General features: G+C 38.7%; 1 protein-coding gene across 5 annotated transcripts; it reads left to right on the top strand.

The window, feature by feature from the left end:
- Positions 1-66: 66 nt before the first annotated feature.
- TCP11L2 (t-complex 11 like 2) lies at positions 67-16,313 on the top strand. 5 transcript variants are annotated; one of them, XM_067308709.1, is made up of 10 exons: positions 82-118; positions 5,090-5,260; positions 6,635-6,770; positions 7,684-7,804; positions 8,563-8,783; positions 9,743-9,879; positions 10,934-11,121; positions 12,564-12,745; positions 13,520-13,692; positions 14,290-16,313. In XM_067308709.1, exons 2-10 carry the CDS (start codon positions 5,125-5,127, stop codon positions 14,532-14,534), a joined length of 1,539 nt encoding a protein of 512 aa, XP_067164810.1. In that variant the 5' UTR covers positions 82-118; positions 5,090-5,124; the 3' UTR covers positions 14,535-16,313. The 5 variants fall into 5 exon arrangements, with proteins under 5 accessions (XP_067164835.1, XP_067164810.1, XP_067164830.1 ...); XM_067308729.1 differs by having other exon boundaries at positions 6,638-6,770; XM_067308716.1 differs by lacking the exon at positions 82-118 and adding an exon at positions 138-201.
- The last annotated feature ends 734 nt before the right edge of the window (positions 16,314-17,047 follow it).

A 17,047-nucleotide genomic window follows, 5' to 3' on the forward strand; every position in this document is an offset into this window, starting at 1 on the left:
GGAGATGGATGCGCCCAAGGAAGCTACTAATAGTCCGGGCCGGGTATATAACTCGGGGCGGGGGGGTGTTTAAAGCCCCAGCGAGCGCCGCTGAGCAGGACGAGCCGCTGTCGCCGTGGTGAGTGGCCGGGGGGAGCTGGGGTAGGGCTGCGGCCGGGCCGTCCTGTCCTGCAGCGAGGCGCACGGGCGATGAGCCGTGGGGTGAGTGTTGGACCGATCCGGCCGGGCGAGGGGGGCTGCCCGGGCTGCTCTGTTCTGCTCTGCTCTCCCCTCCCCTCCCGGCGCCCTGCTCCGAAACGGCCCCGGGCACCCGCTGCGGCCGCTGGGTCTTGCAGCCTCCGGGCCCGCTGCGCGCCCCCTGCCCCCGGGGCCGCCTCTTTCCGTCCCCTGGTCCCCGCTGCCCGCCGCGGCTGCCGTCCTTGCGGCCCCGCGGCGCCTTCCCCGGGGTTTGCGGAGAGGGTCCCCCCCGCTCCTCTCCTCTCTTCCTCCCCTCCCGGGCCCGTCCTTGGAAACGCTGTTTGTTTTGGTCTGCGAGTGCCAAACTCCTGCCTCTGGTAACTTAAAAAACATGGCGTGGGGGGAGGAGATACGGGCCTAAACAGATAGAGGAAGAGGAGGAGCCCGCGGCGCTTCCCCTCTGCCCCCCGGAAGGGAGGCCGGGCCGGGTGGGGGGAGGCAACATGGCGGGGGCGGGGGGTCGCCCCGGGCCGCCGCTGAGGGGAGGCTTTGCCCCTCGGCCCGGCCCTGAGGTGGGCACGTTGCATCAGCGCCTGCAGTAGCGCGACTGCTGTGGCTGTCCCTGTAACCAGGCGTTTGGAAAGCATGTGCATCTCCCTTGCTTCCCTCCCCCCCCTTCAGCAAGAGCTGTTCCTATTAGAAAGGGGAAAGCCCCACAGCTAGAAAGCTCAAGGGGGGGGGGGGAATGTCTGTCACAGGCTGTCAGAATTGGGAAGGGAGGGCTGAGGCAGTGCTGTAACTCTGCTAACAAAGGCTCTTTTCTCCTCCTGGCCCGTGGGACCGCAGCCCGGGTGCTGACAAAGGTGGGGCCTGTGAAAGGGAAACCCTAGCCCAGAGGAGAGCCAGCAGGTGCCAGCTGGAAGGTAGTGAGGGCATAAGCCCAGTGGAATAAGCAAAATCAAGTTCATGGTAGTAAAATGGGACAGAGCGCTTAGAAAGGGTGCACAGAAGGAGGTCTCACTCAAGCAAAGCGGGGCTGTGGGAAAACTTGAAGGTATCTGAAGAGAAACAAAACCTTCCTCTTCCTCTTTCCAAGTGCTTCATAAAATAACTTAACAGAAACACTTAGGAGTAAAGGGCAGGGGGAGGGGAGTTGTTGTGAGCCAGGTACTCCCAAATGGTAAAGAAGCGTGTTGCTGAATGTGACTGGAAGATGCTCTAAAACTAACCTGATCTTGCGATCCAGTTGCTTCTCAGTGAATGATCAAGTTGGGTGAAGTAATGACTGTGTAAGAGCAGGATGCCTTCAGGAAACTGCAATGTTGTGCTCCGTCGCAGGTTTAGTAAAAGGCATAATCTAAAATTGTGTCTAAACAGCAGCAGAATCCATGATAATTTAATTCTTCCCTGTTAAATTAACCAATAGCTTGGTTATGAGGGAGAAGAGGAAATGGACTGATGCTTTGGGCATTTAAAAGTTGTTTTAGCTTTGTCTCACACCTAGAATTTATCCTCGAAATACTGCAAAATGAAACTTCTTTTAAAGAAAGAAGAAAAAAAAGCATATGGCAAAATGAAATCCACTGCCAACCTATCAAACCTAAAATAAAAGTAGGCATTAGTTGTTTTTTAATACAGGAAGGGTAAAGCAGGTTGTAACCAGAGTCTGACACTTTAATAGAATAGGTAGGATATTAAGTTGTCTGTTAAAACAACAGCCTAATATGTAATTCCCCATGAACAGCTTACAAATAAGAAGGTGGTGTTGTCTAGTCAAGATGGTGAGTTACAAAGTGATTCTGGAAAGCTAAATGACTTTCTGAAATAATTTTTACTTGGTAATTGTATTAATCTAAATAGAAAATTACACATGAACTTTGCCCTCCATAACTTCTGAGGAGCCCTAAACTGTCTACAAAAGCATAAGGAAAAGAAGCTTTTCCAGTGTGTGCTATTAAGAAAGTACTAAATAATTCAGTTCTCTATTGTTATAACTAATTAGAAAAGCCTTCTTCAGTTTGCGATTTTCTTTGATATACTCAAATGAATGTTTTCCTTTGTGCTTTCTAGCTGTTGGGCAGCATATTAAAAACACTAGATTGCATATCCAGAATCTGCTTGCATATTCCACTTGTTTCCTTTGATGTGCTTGCTGCCTTCCATAGCTGTTAAACTTGCAATGTAGCAATAATGTACTGAATCTGCAGAATATACCCATTTTCTCCCTCACCATCCCCTTGGGAAATCCTACTGGGAAATCCATTTATTCTGGCAAAGATTGAAATCTTTTTTTCAGTATGTTGTCTCATGTTGCCTTGTTGGAACTTCTTAATGAAACAAAGTCCTCTGAAGCACTGTACTAGTAAAACTGTATGAACAGGTGTGGTCTCAATACATCAAAATAGGTTATGGGTCTCTCTGAAATGCAGATATTTGTTGCTGAAAGATGCTTTACTGGGAGTAGTATGCAAAGACTTACTGTGTATGGAAGTTTATTTAATTTCCACCTTACCCATTTGGTGGTCTTGACCACCCAGATTATGGTGGAATATGGTATTGCTGACTTTCCTCCACAGCTCATTGCATCCTTTTTTTGCTAGGATCACCTTGCAAATCTGAATCTTTTAGACTGTTATCAGAATTAACATACTGACAGTTGAGAAGAAATGTTTTTGAAATGATGATGTAAAAATTGTGTGAGGATGGGTTTTTAAATGGTCATTTGATGCCTTCATGTTCATTTCTTAATACCTAAATCTAAGTAGTAGTGATCTGAAGTGCTCATACCAGGCAAGTGAATTTCTACCTTGTGGGTTGATATGCTGCTAACAGATTCTTCCCTCCCCAATCATGGACCACATATAATGCTAATGTTTTACAGGTTAGTTATATATATGAGCTTTATACATGATTAAAGCCTGGAAATGGGTGGTTTTGATATTGATCCAGAAACAATAGATACAAATACAATGTTTTGCAGGCTCTGTAGGGTTGCTATCTTTAGGTGAGTGGTTCCACAAAAGGCACCTGGAATGCATTTCTATGGTTTGGTTACTTATTACAATTAATTTCTAATCAGTTCTAGCTTTGACATCTGTACAACAGATCTTAGTGGAAGATGGTTTTAGTCTCTTGCATAACATGAGCTAGTGACTCATTTGTAATTGTAACTTAGGAAAATACAATTTTCAAGTCAAAAATATCTCAAAGCCATTTGGTTTTCCAGGATCACTTGCAACTTGCCATCTTGTCTAGACAATATCACTTAATATCTAGTTGCTCTCAATTTTTTGTTAGAAATGATAAATTTGCTGTTGTAATAGAACAGGTATGATATTAAAGATCACAACTAAAACTGTAAGTCTTTATCCTATGACCTGTTATACCTTCATCAAAAAATCTCATGACTTCTCCAATAAGTAAATAAACTGACGACAGCGTTCTTGCTGATGTATTTAATTCTTTCCACAAAAACCAGCCTAAAAAAGTACAGAAATAACACACTCAAATGGATACTCTTTTCTTTTGTGGAAGGCTGAGAAATAAAAGCATAACAAGTGTTAATTATCTCAATTAACAAGGGAGTATTCCTCAATGTAATACCTCATCAAGTTACAAAGGCTGATCCAGAGTGAGCTGGTGCCCCCCAAAAAACAAGCGCTCTAAGCTGTGACTAGGTGTCTACATAACCAACTAAACAAAAAAAAAATCTTGTCACCATCCCTTTTTCTTCACGCAGGTACACACAGAGGTCATCCTTTTGCTGCCAAAAGTGGCTTTTTCCGAGTTTGACAGAGTTGCAGTGTGCAGTGTTCTTTGCTTTCTGAAGTTGGTGCTATTTAATCATAAATGAAGTCGTCTTGGTATCTAACTTAAACTTGCTGATGGAAGACTTGTTGACTTCCTGTTCGAGAAGAGCTAGTGATGTTGGCATTGGTGACTATGTTCATAAACTCTACTACAGGATATTTCATGGCCATAATGAAAGATGGACAGCTAGCTTTGGTATCTGGGGCAAATTCCTTTGGGAGTAATTAAGACTGTTGGCTTCCGGTTTCTAATTTTAATGATTAAGGGATTTTTCATTTCCTGTCTTACAACTATTATTCATGGGTATCAGTACTATGTAACTGTCCGAATTCTCTGCAGTTGCTGGTTATTTGCCTGGGAAGCAGTTTCTGTATGGAGACAAGTACTGTGAAGCATGACGCTTTTTGATGTTGTCATGTAGGCTGAATGAAATGTTAGAAGCTTTAGAGTTACCATTTGGCTTTAAAAAAAAAAAAAAAAGCTCACGCCCCTCCCTAGGAGGAGTATTTCTGGGTCTGTGCCATTGTTAATATGATTCTGCGGCCTGCTGCTTTAGCTGGGTCTTTGCAGACTTCTGGATACATACTGCTATGAATTATTTGCCCCTTCTCCTGTTCTCCCCCAGCAACTTCTGTTTGCCTCAGAGTTCCTACTCTCACTGTACTCAGTTTGTGGAAGGAAGCTAATTGCAAAGACATCACTTGCTGGTGAAATAAAAAAATCAAGTTATTTTATTATTAGGTGGGGGATGGTAACATGAGGAATGCATTTATGGATTCTGACCACAAGGAGCTTTAGGGATTATGGTGGGTGGCCTTTTACTTTTGAAACAGAACTAATTTACAGACTGGTTATGTTGGAGATACTAAGGTATGAAACAGCAGAAGCCCAGATATAAAACTCTTGCAAAATAGGTAGAGCTTATCAAAAGCTGTGTGATTCTGTACATGACAACCCAGATCCTTTCTGTAACACCTTCTTAAGAAAGGTAGTAACTCGTGGTTGTTTGTTTGTTTTGCAATGTAATGGTCAACATCTGACTTTGAGAAACAAAAAATTCCAGGAAATGCTGGTGTTCTGGAACGTGCATTTGTCTCTCCAGGTTTTGGTTTGCTGTACCAGCTAAAGTGAATCAGAATGCCTCTCAATGATGACCAGAGCAGTGATTCAGATTCTTCACGCCTCTCTGAAAGCACAGCTTCTTCTAGTGACTCTGAGTATTCAAGACAGAGCTTTAACAGCGATTCTTCAAGCAAACCCAGTTCCCCAGCCTGTAAGCCTATTTTGCCCTTACCTGCACTGTGCATAGAGACACATGGGGCTAAGTTATCCCATTAATTAAAATGGCAAATTATTGCTGTCTTGGATGGAACTTGGAATTCTGAATTTGTGTTTGAGAGAGTATTGGGAGAAAGGTATAGCTTTCTCTCTGCTATGATCAGGGCATCTCCTTGCATGTGGACCACCACCAACAACCGTATCCATGGGGTCTGCTTGTGCACTCCTTCAATTCTGAAAGTGCAAGGAAAAGCATGCCACAGTGGACATCCTAGTCTTGCACTAATCTTGCCACTGGTACCCACCCTTTGCACACAAAACTGTATTTAGCTGATTGGGAGAATGTTTTTCTTCCTTTTGCTCCATACATTTCAAAATTAAATCTGTAGTTCTAGTTTTATAATATGTTACGTTTAAATAAATTTCTATGAAGTTAATCTATCTTACTTTTTTACAAAAATATTAGGATCAAACAGAAAACACACATTTGCACAAGGAAGATATTTTGAATAAATAATGATAAATAATATATTGGTTAAAATGTGTTTAATTTTCATGTCTGTAAGCATTCTCGGACCATGTATGGTTCTTCTTTCTTTTGTGTTTTTTTGTGGGTTTTTTTATTTGTTTAAGTTCAACTCTTGTATTAAAGCAAGCTTGTTAGTGGAGCTGCAAGCTAGTGTTTGCTCCCTGTCCTTCTGTCATTACCAGACTTCAAAAGCATAATTCCAAATACTAAATTAAATAACAGAATTTTGGGTTTAGATACTTTGAGAATTTACTCTTGCTTTCAAATGTATTATAGTTTTTTTCTTTTATTATATCCTTAATACATTTTTGTTAAAAAAGGGGGTATAATCTGAGGCATCTACTAAGGAACATAAGTGTGTTTTCTCAAGCCAGTAACTTCTGAACCCTCTCTACTGACAGTTAAATCACAATTTAGCCATTATCATGTGCTCAGGATTATAATGCATGTCTGGTCTCTCTTACTGCCCATGCTTTAAGTATGTTGAGTTTTGCATAACAGTCAATAGGCGATCTGAGAAGCATAAGTTCCTGTTTTAAAGGGAAAAGATATCTTAGATAAGATACAGAAATAAGAGGAAAGACTGCACTTCAAAATATCATAAGGTTTATGTCGTCCCTCCTCCTGGCCTGGATGAGCTGAGAGTTCACTGAGTTAGTGTATTAAGAAGATATAAAGACTGGATAATCCTAAATTGCTTTTTGTAAACTGCTAGAGTCCACTTAGCAAGAAGTAAAACTTCTTGACTTGTTACTTGCAGTTAGGCTGCTTAATTTTAATATTTTCAATTGTACTTATCTACTATAGTCTTTTGACTTGAATTTATCTTGTTTGTCCCAGCAGCAAGTCCTCCCAAGATGGTTACATTTGATGAACTGATGGCAGCTGCAAGAAATCTGACAAACTTGACTCTAGCTCATGAAATTGCTGTAAATGCAAACTTTTGCATAAAACATGGAGACCTCCCACAGAACAGGTAAGAGCCTGAATTTTGCCAAAAGGAAAACTGGGCTTGTGAAGAGAGAAGTAGAGGAGCAGATAACAGAAAGCATCTTGGAAGGTTGCAGATTGTATACCATAACTCCAGGAGTCACAGTCAAAGTTGTCTTTCTTGGAACATGTGTTGTAGTCTAGCTGAGTTGATGTACTGTCTTGGAGCATATGATGCTTTGTCTTAAGTGTAATGTGGAAGATGAAAGCAATGCAATATGAAGTTTCATTGTGAAGATGAACAGTATCAGTCTTTTGTGCAGCTCCAAGTTCTGTGGAAAAGATGAACACCTACGAAGAAGCCCACCATTTCATTAGTTCACTGGTCCAATTATGAGAAGAACATATAGCTCATTATGAACACAGCTCTAAGCTACCCCAGAAAAGATGCAGAAATATCTGGAGATCTAGAGAAAGTGAGAAGTAGGTGATGAAAACGTTCTTGCTCGAAAATGTTCGGCATCTTTTAAAATGGAACCTGTTTTTCCCTTTGAGGAAAACTTGCAAAAAGATTTCTAATTGCCTAAGTCCCTTAACTGATAATTGATTATGTGACAGAGAATAGTTTTGAGACAGCTTAGCACATAATGCACCAGGTTAGGAAAACCAATACAAAGTTGATAAGAAAAAGGCAAGGTAAATTCTCTTTACCTACCTCTGAACTGTCAGCACAACTTTCTGCAATAAGTGTTTTAGGAAATTTCTTAGCTCAGGTCATGGTCTGGGAGCTGGTGATCCACAGCCCAAGACAGATATCGTTGCAGGTCATGTTAGTTAGCAATGTGATGCGTGTTTCCCAACAAGCCACTAGGCTAATCTAAAACATTTTTTTACCAATGTTGAAATCTATCTGTCGGGAATCCGTTTTGTTTTCTAATGCCAGCTGACTTATTCTGCAGCTTTGTGGGCACAGTGAAACAAATTCTACACAAGGCATTTTGGGATTGTTTGGAATCAGAACTGAATGAAGATCCTCCAGAATATGAACATGCTATCAAGCTCTTTGCAGAAATTAAGGAGGTAAAGTTTTTTTGTTTTTGCATGTGCCTCCCCCTAGTTGTTTTGGCAGCTTAAGTTTGAGGGTCTTGTACTTCACTGAAGGTCTGTTTACTCATAGTCAATCTAAAGCACCTTCAAGTTCTTGCTTTTAAGATGAAACAGTGATTATTCGGAACTATAATAGGCCTGTCTTTATAGTGTTTTTGTATTAACTACAAATATGACTGCACAGATGCACAGACAGCAGCATGTACAAATAGCTATATGTCCACTAAGCTTTGCAGGATCATCAGCTGCAAGTCGGCTCTTTTCTCTAAGCTGCACATCTCTATTAATCTCCGTTCAGCAACATACTATGAGTTCAGAGTATGAACAAGAGTAGAAACCTGCCCGTACCTGCCTAAATACATCTATTCTTTATGATCGTCACACAAGGGAACGCACGAATCCTCAATCCTGGCACAATGTTAAGTCATTTAAAATTTTAAGTCAGTAAATGTTTGACTTTGTTTTACAGGGAGGTCTCCAAGTTTTTGAAAGAGTCCAATTGTTGACATGCTTTCTGATTTACAGGTTTTGGGTATTTTTGCAGAACTGTGCTGTGACCATTTCAACAGCTTTTTTCCCTGCTACCTTAGATAATTTTTAGTCTTAATGTATCTCATTAGTCAACTAAATGTGCTTGACATACTATTAGTAAAATTTTATTTCACTATGTTAGCTAAATGTTTAAGGATTTATTGATCAGTTTTTTCTTTTTCATTTTTTTCCTCCTTTAGATTCTTCTTTCCTTTCTGACTCCTGGAGCAAACAGGATTCAAAATCAAATCTGTGAAGTTCTAGATACAGATCTTATAAGACAGCAGGCAGAGCATAACGCTGTTGATATTCATGGACTAGCAAACTATATCATCAACACTATGGGAAAGTTGTGTGCTCCAATAAGAGATAATGATATAAAACAGTTAAAAGCAACTGGCAATATCGTAGAGTTATTGAGGTTGGTATTTGGGGTTTTTCTCCCACCCCCTCATTTTTATACGAGGAATACTCTTACTCCGAAAGAGAGCGTGCCTAGGAAGTGAGAAGGGAACTGCTAATAGCAAGTAGTGGCAATACCTATTTTCAAATTAAAGGATTTCTTTTTTTTATTGGGAGAAGCATTGAGAGGGAGGGGCTATGACGCACATGGTGACTGACATGTTATGTATACCTTCCTTTTTAATGAAACAGCCAGATCGAAAGCTAGCAACTCTGAAGCACTCTCACAGCAATCCGTGGTAATCTGTGGTGTTTTTGAGACTGCTGTTTCAGTCTTACTCACCCTTACAAAAGTTAAAGGCAACATTCTTACTGATCCTTCTTGAACTATTAATTGCATGCTTCCTCTGGGAGGCCAGGCTCTGGACTTGACATTTCATTAATGAAGATCTTATTATTGGAAGTTGAGTAACACACTTGCTTAAAGTGCAGAAACCAGCTTGTGTCTGCTTGGGCATATTGTATTACTGAGAGTAAATGGTGGTTACTGCTCTATTATGTTTTTATTGCAACTTGGATCATATACGAGGACCAAAACAACTGGGTCAGAAGGATTGTTTCTCATGGCAAAAAAGTTAAAATCTTTCATCTGGGCTGAAATGTACCAACTGATACAATTCTTGAAAACGCTTCTATTTCTATTACTGGCTTGTAGTGTTTAGTTAGACAACATATTTGTCCTGTTCTCTGTAACTTATACTAAGACTTACATGCAATACTTTTCAGGATATTTGAAGGAGTTGAGTAGATAATGTTATATCTTTTGATGGCTTTTGCACTGAAGTACTAATAATGGAGTTTACTCCTTCCAGAATTGGAGTTACAGTGCTAATGTAGGTATATCTCATGTGTACTGTTTAAGATCAACAGAGACCATCCTAACTGTTGGACTTTTAAATTCTCTCTCTCATCTTTCAGACAAATATTCCATGTTCTGGACCTAATGAAAATGGATATGGCTAACTATACAATTCAAAACCTTCGGCCGTATCTTCAGCGCAATTTGGTGGACTATGAAAGAACAAAATTCCAGGAAATACTTGAAGAAACACCAAGTAGGTGTTGTTACATATGTCACTAAAAGGATGTCTTTAAATAGCCAGACTTGGGGGCGGGAAAAAAAAAAAAAGCCTGTCAATTGTAGTTAATTTAGAGGGGGGAAAACTCCATTCCTTTGAGAGATCTAAGGAGTGTAGGATTTCTTTGGCAAGCAAGTTACCAACAGTCAATTGCTTAACTTGCTATTAGGTATGCTTATCTGTAATCTGGGTTACTTTCTGACAAATTTGTATTTGCTAAATTGGTTGGTGTGTGGAAGACAAGCACAATGACTCTTTCTGTCTGGAGCAGGAAGCTTCACATGCTGAAAGATGAGACTCTTATCTCTTTTGTACCCAGCAAGTCTGTTAGTCAGAAGTAAACATGGAAAAAAACAGTGTACCTGAAAGTAAGATGAGACAAGATCAATTTTTTTTTAATAAAGCAAAATGCATTCCTTAAGGAAAATCTATTTAGATAATGCAAAGTCAACTTGAATCCACTGTTACAGGGTTTATATACTATAGCTAAGCTGTCCTTAAGAAAATGTATTTTGAAAGGGGAAGAAAAAAGTAAACTTAGATCTGGAGCAGGGGTTTCTAAAATGTAATTCCTGAGCCACTGATGTGGCCTACAGTGCTTGTATATGCAGCCTGCGAAAGAGTTCTTTAACTGTATTAACAACAAACAAATGCTGTTAATGTCCCCTCGCTTCCTCTCTTTCCAGTCCTGTACACCCCCCCCCCCCCAGCTAAGTGGCCTCTCTGAACAATAAAAATGCTTTGGGAACCTGCACAGACTCTATTGAGGCTTTTCTCCCCAAAATCTTGGCTTAAAGCTAACGATCTGTTGCTGGGTTCAAACAAGCTATCTAGAAGATTCAGCTAACCAATGGAGATGGTTAGTGAAAAAAGTGGGGAAGAGAACTGGCTTTTGTGAGAACTGAACAGTCCACTATGTTGTTTAGGCTTCAGAAGTTCAATAATCATGTCTGTGTATGTAACTCTTCTCAAGTTACTGCTTACTTTTATCAAAGGATACAATAAATCTGTGCTGGTTTGCAATGCTTAGGTGCTCTGGATCTCACAACAGAATGGATAAAGGAATCAATAGAAGATGAATTGTCTTCTACTTCTGATGAATCTTCTTCATCCCCTGGTGCTGATAGTAGTTCTAAACCAAATCTTAGTCCTACACTGGTGCTAAACAATGGCTACTTGAAACTGTTACAGTGGGATTATCACAAAACAATTCCAGAGGTAAGTGTATTCCAGTGTTCTCAAATTTCTAACTATATGAAAATATTGGTATAGTAATAATCCTGCTAGTAATGACAGCAGAGGAAATATAATTCTCCTTTCTCTCTCTCTCTCTCTCTCTTTTTTTTTTTTTTTTTTTTTTTTTTTACATCCGAGTAGTAAATTTGGAAATAGAGTATACTCTAGCCATGTTTTCAGAAATGTGATATGGGCAAGTCAACAACTAGAAATGTTTAATTTTTTTTTCCTGTATGTCCAATCATAGCTCACTACTCTACCTAAGGGTAGAGTACTCTAAGAGTAGTCTTGGCCATGATCAAAGGCCAGGGCTTGTACTGACAGCACTTGGCTCTGTGTCTCTTTTTGAGAGAGCAGACTATAGCATTTTGTTATCTTAGCAGCAGCAAGAATTGGTGGGATCAGGCTGAAAGAATCACTCATGCTTTATAACAGTTGATTAAAAAATCGTGACCCTCCAAATTAGGTACTCGCCCTTTCTTAGTGCAAGTAAACTAGTTGCTTCAAGCATCACTATTCAGTTCTCCCTCCAACACCTGAATACTGACCTCTGCAACTTTCAGTGGAGCTGGTTTGAAATTGGCCATCAGTCAGGGCTACAGGTATCATCTGCATAGTGGGAGCCTGAGCTATATCTGTAGCGGCCTGGCAGAGAATTTGTGACCTATATGAGAATGTTCTTAGTGCCCTGGATGAGTAGAAGGAAAAGAAGCCACCTTTCTTACCTGCATCCCAGTTTTGAGTATGAGCTAGACACAGGTATTCTCTTGTGGATCTAGCTTGTCATAGTATGAATTACTATGAACCAGCTGAAGGCTAATGCCCCTGTGTTTCTCAGTGAAGTGTTTTGCTTAGGATGAGCTCTTATCTTAAATAAAACACTCCAGCTTTATCTTGCTGTGAAATTTATTTACAATCTTGGTCTGAGCAATTGGCTTTTTGCCTGTAGCAGGCTACAGATCACTCCAGCCTCTCTGGCAGTTGAACTAGTGGTTGTCATACAGAGTTGCTCATCACTGCCCATGTGCTTCAGATTATGACACTTTCCAAAAGATACAGCTGAATCCAAGACTGTAACAAATCACTACAATGTCCTCTGGATCCCCTGAGCATTCTGCATCTTGCGCTGAATTGAGGACCACAGATTGCTGTGAGTAGTGATTAGAAAAAAATATGCAGTGTCCTCATAGTTTTTTTGCACTGGAGGTATCGCCTTTCCTCCCTACCACAGACACACCTCTAGTACTTGCATGTAATGCTGCTTTCTGCAATACTACCTATTCAAGGTGTTTCAGTTGCTGCCTCTTCTGATTTGGCATATTTGTGATTAAAATGATTAATGCTTTACAAAAATCTCTTCTCTGTCCTTATCCCTGCCTCTCTCCTTCTGTATTTCTAAATTGATATTGCTGTTTCAATTCTAGACTCTAATAACAGATGAAGTTCGTCTTCAGGAGTTGAGAGAAAAGCTAAATCAATTAAAAATCATAGCTTGTGTGTGTCTCATAACAAACAATACAGTGGGTGCAGCAATTGTAAATGTGCCAGATCTTGCTGATCAACTGAAAAGGACCTCTTTTCCTCTTCTTGAAGGCATGAACAAGAAGTAAGGCCTTGTTTATCACTTTTTTTTTTTTTACATAGGAGATAAGATACCAGGTGCATCTGAAAAATGTAAGAAACAGTTAAAATGTCATAGCTTGTACCTGATAATGATAGGATGATAATGAATCTTAATAATCTATATCTATATTCACTACCATATGTCCACTGCATGTATTAAGTACATGTTTTCAAAGTTATATTTTAATTGAACTTTTAATCTTGACCTTTTAACTTCCTGAATTTGGAGGATAGCACTAAAGTTTATTAGCCTCTCTTTCCAATAGAGGAGAGACTGTGGCAGTACGTTCACAAAGTTGTCTTGCCAGTTGCTTCAAACTTGTTCTAAAGGTAGTTTAAGCTATTTGGTTGCTGATATTTCTGCTGCCGCTCACGCTACGAGCAAATCTGCTGCTGTCTGCTAGAGTCTCACTGAAGAGTGGGAAACTGTTTCACTTTCCTTATGATATGCTATGAATCCAGCCCAGGGAAATACTTATGTATATGATCAAAGTGAACTGGTGTTATTTGATGCTGCATATTAAAATAACTTTCCCATTTGCATCCCAATTAGCATCCTTATTTTATGTTGCAGATGGTAATGGGTCCTGTATCTATGGATGTAAATCTGCAAAAGCAAATGATAAGCTTCCTAAATTTTCTCATTGCAAGGAGCATCTTGAAAATAGCAGTGGGAAAGGAGAGGAATGAGTTTAAAAAACTTGTAAACTATGCTACAGGAACTGCAAAAGCTAATTCTTTTTCTTTTTTCTTCCAGAACTTTTGATTTGAAGGAGGCTCTGAATGCTATCAGTGTCCAGATTTGCAGCCAAGTGAACCGGTCCCTCTCTGAAAGAGGCCTCCCCACTCTTAATACAGAAATGCAGAATAACTTAATGGGTCAAATTGCTAGTATTGTTGAGGAGAACAATCCTGTCAGTTCCTTAATTGGTTAGTAAGAGAATATATAATTGTCTTACTGTATGTATCTGTATATAAATTGTTAGGTTAACCTTAAAGTTTCTCAAGCAAGTTTAATCGGCTGTCTATTTTTAAAAAGCACTTTTGCACTACAGTAAAATACTGGGTCAATTAAGAGTGAAGAAATGTTGTTTACCCATAGACTGTGTTCTTGTTGTATTGCAGAGCATGGTTAGTCACAGCTAGAAATAACTTAAAAATAAAGTGTCCTTACAAACAAACCTAGAAGTGCTAGGATTTCAGAGGAGAATTTGGAAAATGAGTGATACTCGGTCTCCCTCTGTCAACTCTGCATTTAAACTTACTTTCTATTTTCTTTAGGTAATCTACTTCATATTAGGTCATGTAATTTTGTTTCAATATGCTTATGCTGTTTCTACCTTGCAGGAGCCAACTCTTAATGTAAGAAGTTTTCAGTATTGTTTCTCACTGCAGTGAGGGCATGAGAAAGTATTTGTCTACATTGTTGGCTTTCTTGCTGTGCTAATGTGCAGGGTGCTTGTAAAACGAGTGTGGCTTCATCTTGGATTTACATGTGTTCTGAACATACTTTATATTCCGTTTCAGATAAACGAATCCAGTTTTTCATGAAAAGCTTGCTTGCTCTTCCGAGCTTTCAAAAATGTATGCCTACTATGCCAGGAGGCCTTTCTGTGATTCAGACAGAGATGGAGTTTGTTGGATCTCAGTATGCAAGCATTGTAAACTTTAATAAACAAGTGTATGGACCATTCTATGCAAGCATACTTAGGAAACTACTTTTTTCTGAAGCACCAAGGGGGAAAGCAGAAACAGAAGCACCTGCCAATTGAAAAATGTGACCTATTTCTGTACCCTATTCTTCTCCCTTCATTCTTTATAATAGAGACACTGTGATCTGATTTCCCTACTATGAATAACCCACTCCAGTGACTATTAATGAGGGAGACAGATCTTGTAAAAATGTATGCAGATAAAGTTTCTGAAATCCACTGGAAAGAAATTAATTTCAAGTATATATATTTTAATAGACTAAATCTGTGTAATGGATTGTATCACTTAAAATAGCCAGTAAAATATTGGCTTCCAAGGCAAGCATTTATAATGACTTGCAGTGGGGAAGAGATGGCAAAGTACTTACTGTTTTGCCACCATTAAAATATAATCAATTTTTTAAAACTTAAATATATTTACATATACTGATGCAATTATGATGTGACAAAATAATTCTAGATAAAATTTATTATGTTTATGTATATATTTTAGGATAACACCTAATAAAACACTTCTCTTTTTTTGAAAAGACTTTGAAGCAAAAAGACTTTGAAGCAAAAAGTGTAATATAACTGCTTTTGTAACCAAGAACAGGTTCATATTTGGTCAAGTTCTGGTACTCTTGCAATTACTGGAACCAGAACTTAGCCTATGTTACATTAAGGAATGCCAGTATTATAAGCTGTTTTGAATAGAGCAGTTACAGAAGAAGAGTTCACTGTTTAAAGCAGGAACTACTCAGAGCTTGTCAATTGTAATTGAGGGATTGACAATAAACTTCTAAGAAAAAAATGATCATGGAAAAATAAATGTCTGTATATAATGTCTGTAAGCATTTTGTTTATCCAACGGAAGTCATGCAGATCTCAGAAGTCTAATCTGCTCTAATATGTTATATGCTGATCCTTGATCTTAATTGGGTATTAAGTATTTCTGAGTAAAGGCTTTCAGACCTTTGTTCTCACAGGGACTTAACTTTGAGAGTAATCTTACTGAGTACAACAGAGCAATTTACCTTTCTGTAGTCTGTTGGATGAGGGCACAAGCTTTTCAAAGGGTATTTTTGGTACTCTTGGTTCTGAAAGCAAGAATCCAAACTGTTAATTGTTCTTGAAAATCTAAGCACTCTAAGTGATTAGATTGACTTTCACTGGGCCTCTGTGGGAAATACTTCAGCCTTGCCCAAATTCTTTGGAATAGGCCCCAATACTTAGTTCCCATTTAAGACAACAGGAATTTTGCATACAGAAAACAGGTCTGAAATTGAGAAGTATATGTAAACTTTCTGATGTTTACTTCCATGCTATATTTTGCATATTTCAGATTACTGGGAATAGATAGTGCTAGAATACTCTAGTATAGATGTGTTCTTGTCTATGAAAACTGAATCATAACTTACTTGAAAATGATCTTTTAATATATTATCATACAGTGGTCCTTTTTAAATGCCAAATATATAAAGTCCATGTGGTACAAGTTAAATAGCTTGTTTTTAATATTTTATATTACAATCTATTTTTATTAAGAAACAAATATTTACCCATAAAAGCTTAATGTGCCACAAATTGTGTATATATGTCTATCATAAAGGTCTAAAAAAACCTGGGCATTATTAGCACTGTGGTTTTGTAGTCTCTTTTTACAGAATTGTGTATCCTTTTTAAGGGAAATGACTTCTAGTCAGTCGTTGCTCAGAATGTCCAAGGCCTTTGGCCACATGTACGTGGTATGAAAAACTTTCTTCAAAATGTGTTGTTACTGAAAAAAGTTCTAGTGCACTTGTGTTCTATCCCTTGTAAGAAATATTGCACAAAATAAAGATGAATGCATATTTTAAAGGGAACTGTTTTTCTTGAAGCCTGAAAAACCTGAGAAGGAAAGGAACTCCTAGAATATACCAATTGTGCCGCTAGGTAAAACAGGTTTGTTCAGATGAATATGAAATTTTGACAAGTAATTCAACATCATCAAGAGAAGAATGCATTTCAAAAGCAATTAAGAGGAATTAAATCTTAGTGATTTGCTACATCTTTGGAAATAGCTAAACTGTTTTGAACCCTCGGCCAAAAGAAGCTTTTTATGAAAATTAGAAGAACATTTATAAATTTTTATCATAATACTTTATATGCATTCTAGTGTAAAATAAGTTTTAGTGTGACTATTGGCTTTTAATGTAAACTGTCATACTAGTTTTTACTAGAAGATACTCAGAATGAGGATTTGTTATTGGGTTTTATTTGGCAATTAAGGCGACTTGCGAAGGGCGTTTGACAGCATGGCCAATATTTCCAATGATTGTTTAATGTATCTTAATTTTTATTAAACAGATGCAATGTCTGTTTGAAACATTAAATGTCTTGTGTTGCATGATGTTTACACTTTCATGGCTGAAATGCGTGTGTCTCAACTTTGAAACCGTCTTTGATAAACAAGATGCTATTTTGTAGCAGCTTTCTTTGTTGAAATATAAGTACTTGTGAGGTTTCATATGCATTAAATTTTGTTTGTGATACAATTGTGGTGAAAAGTCATTTATGCAAGCTGTTTCTTAAATATAATGGATGTTAAATGC

Source organism: Apteryx mantelli, chromosome 1 (assembly GCF_036417845.1).
Source record: "Apteryx mantelli isolate bAptMan1 chromosome 1, bAptMan1.hap1, whole genome shotgun sequence".
Classification (NCBI taxonomy): domain Eukaryota; kingdom Metazoa; phylum Chordata; class Aves; order Apterygiformes; family Apterygidae; genus Apteryx; species Apteryx mantelli.

Excerpts from the sequence above, each read along its gene's own strand:
- TCP11L2 (XM_067308709.1), top strand. The coding sequence starts at position 5,125 with ATGCCTCTCAATGATGACCAGAGCAGTGATTCAGATTCTTCACGCCTC. Across the intron at positions 5,261-6,634 it reads CAAACCCAGTTCCCCAGCCT|CAGCAAGTCCTCCCAAGATG; the intron begins GTAAGCCTATTT and ends TGTTTGTCCCAG. Across the intron at positions 6,771-7,683 it reads GGAGACCTCCCACAGAACAG|CTTTGTGGGCACAGTGAAAC; the intron begins GTAAGAGCCTGA and ends CTTATTCTGCAG.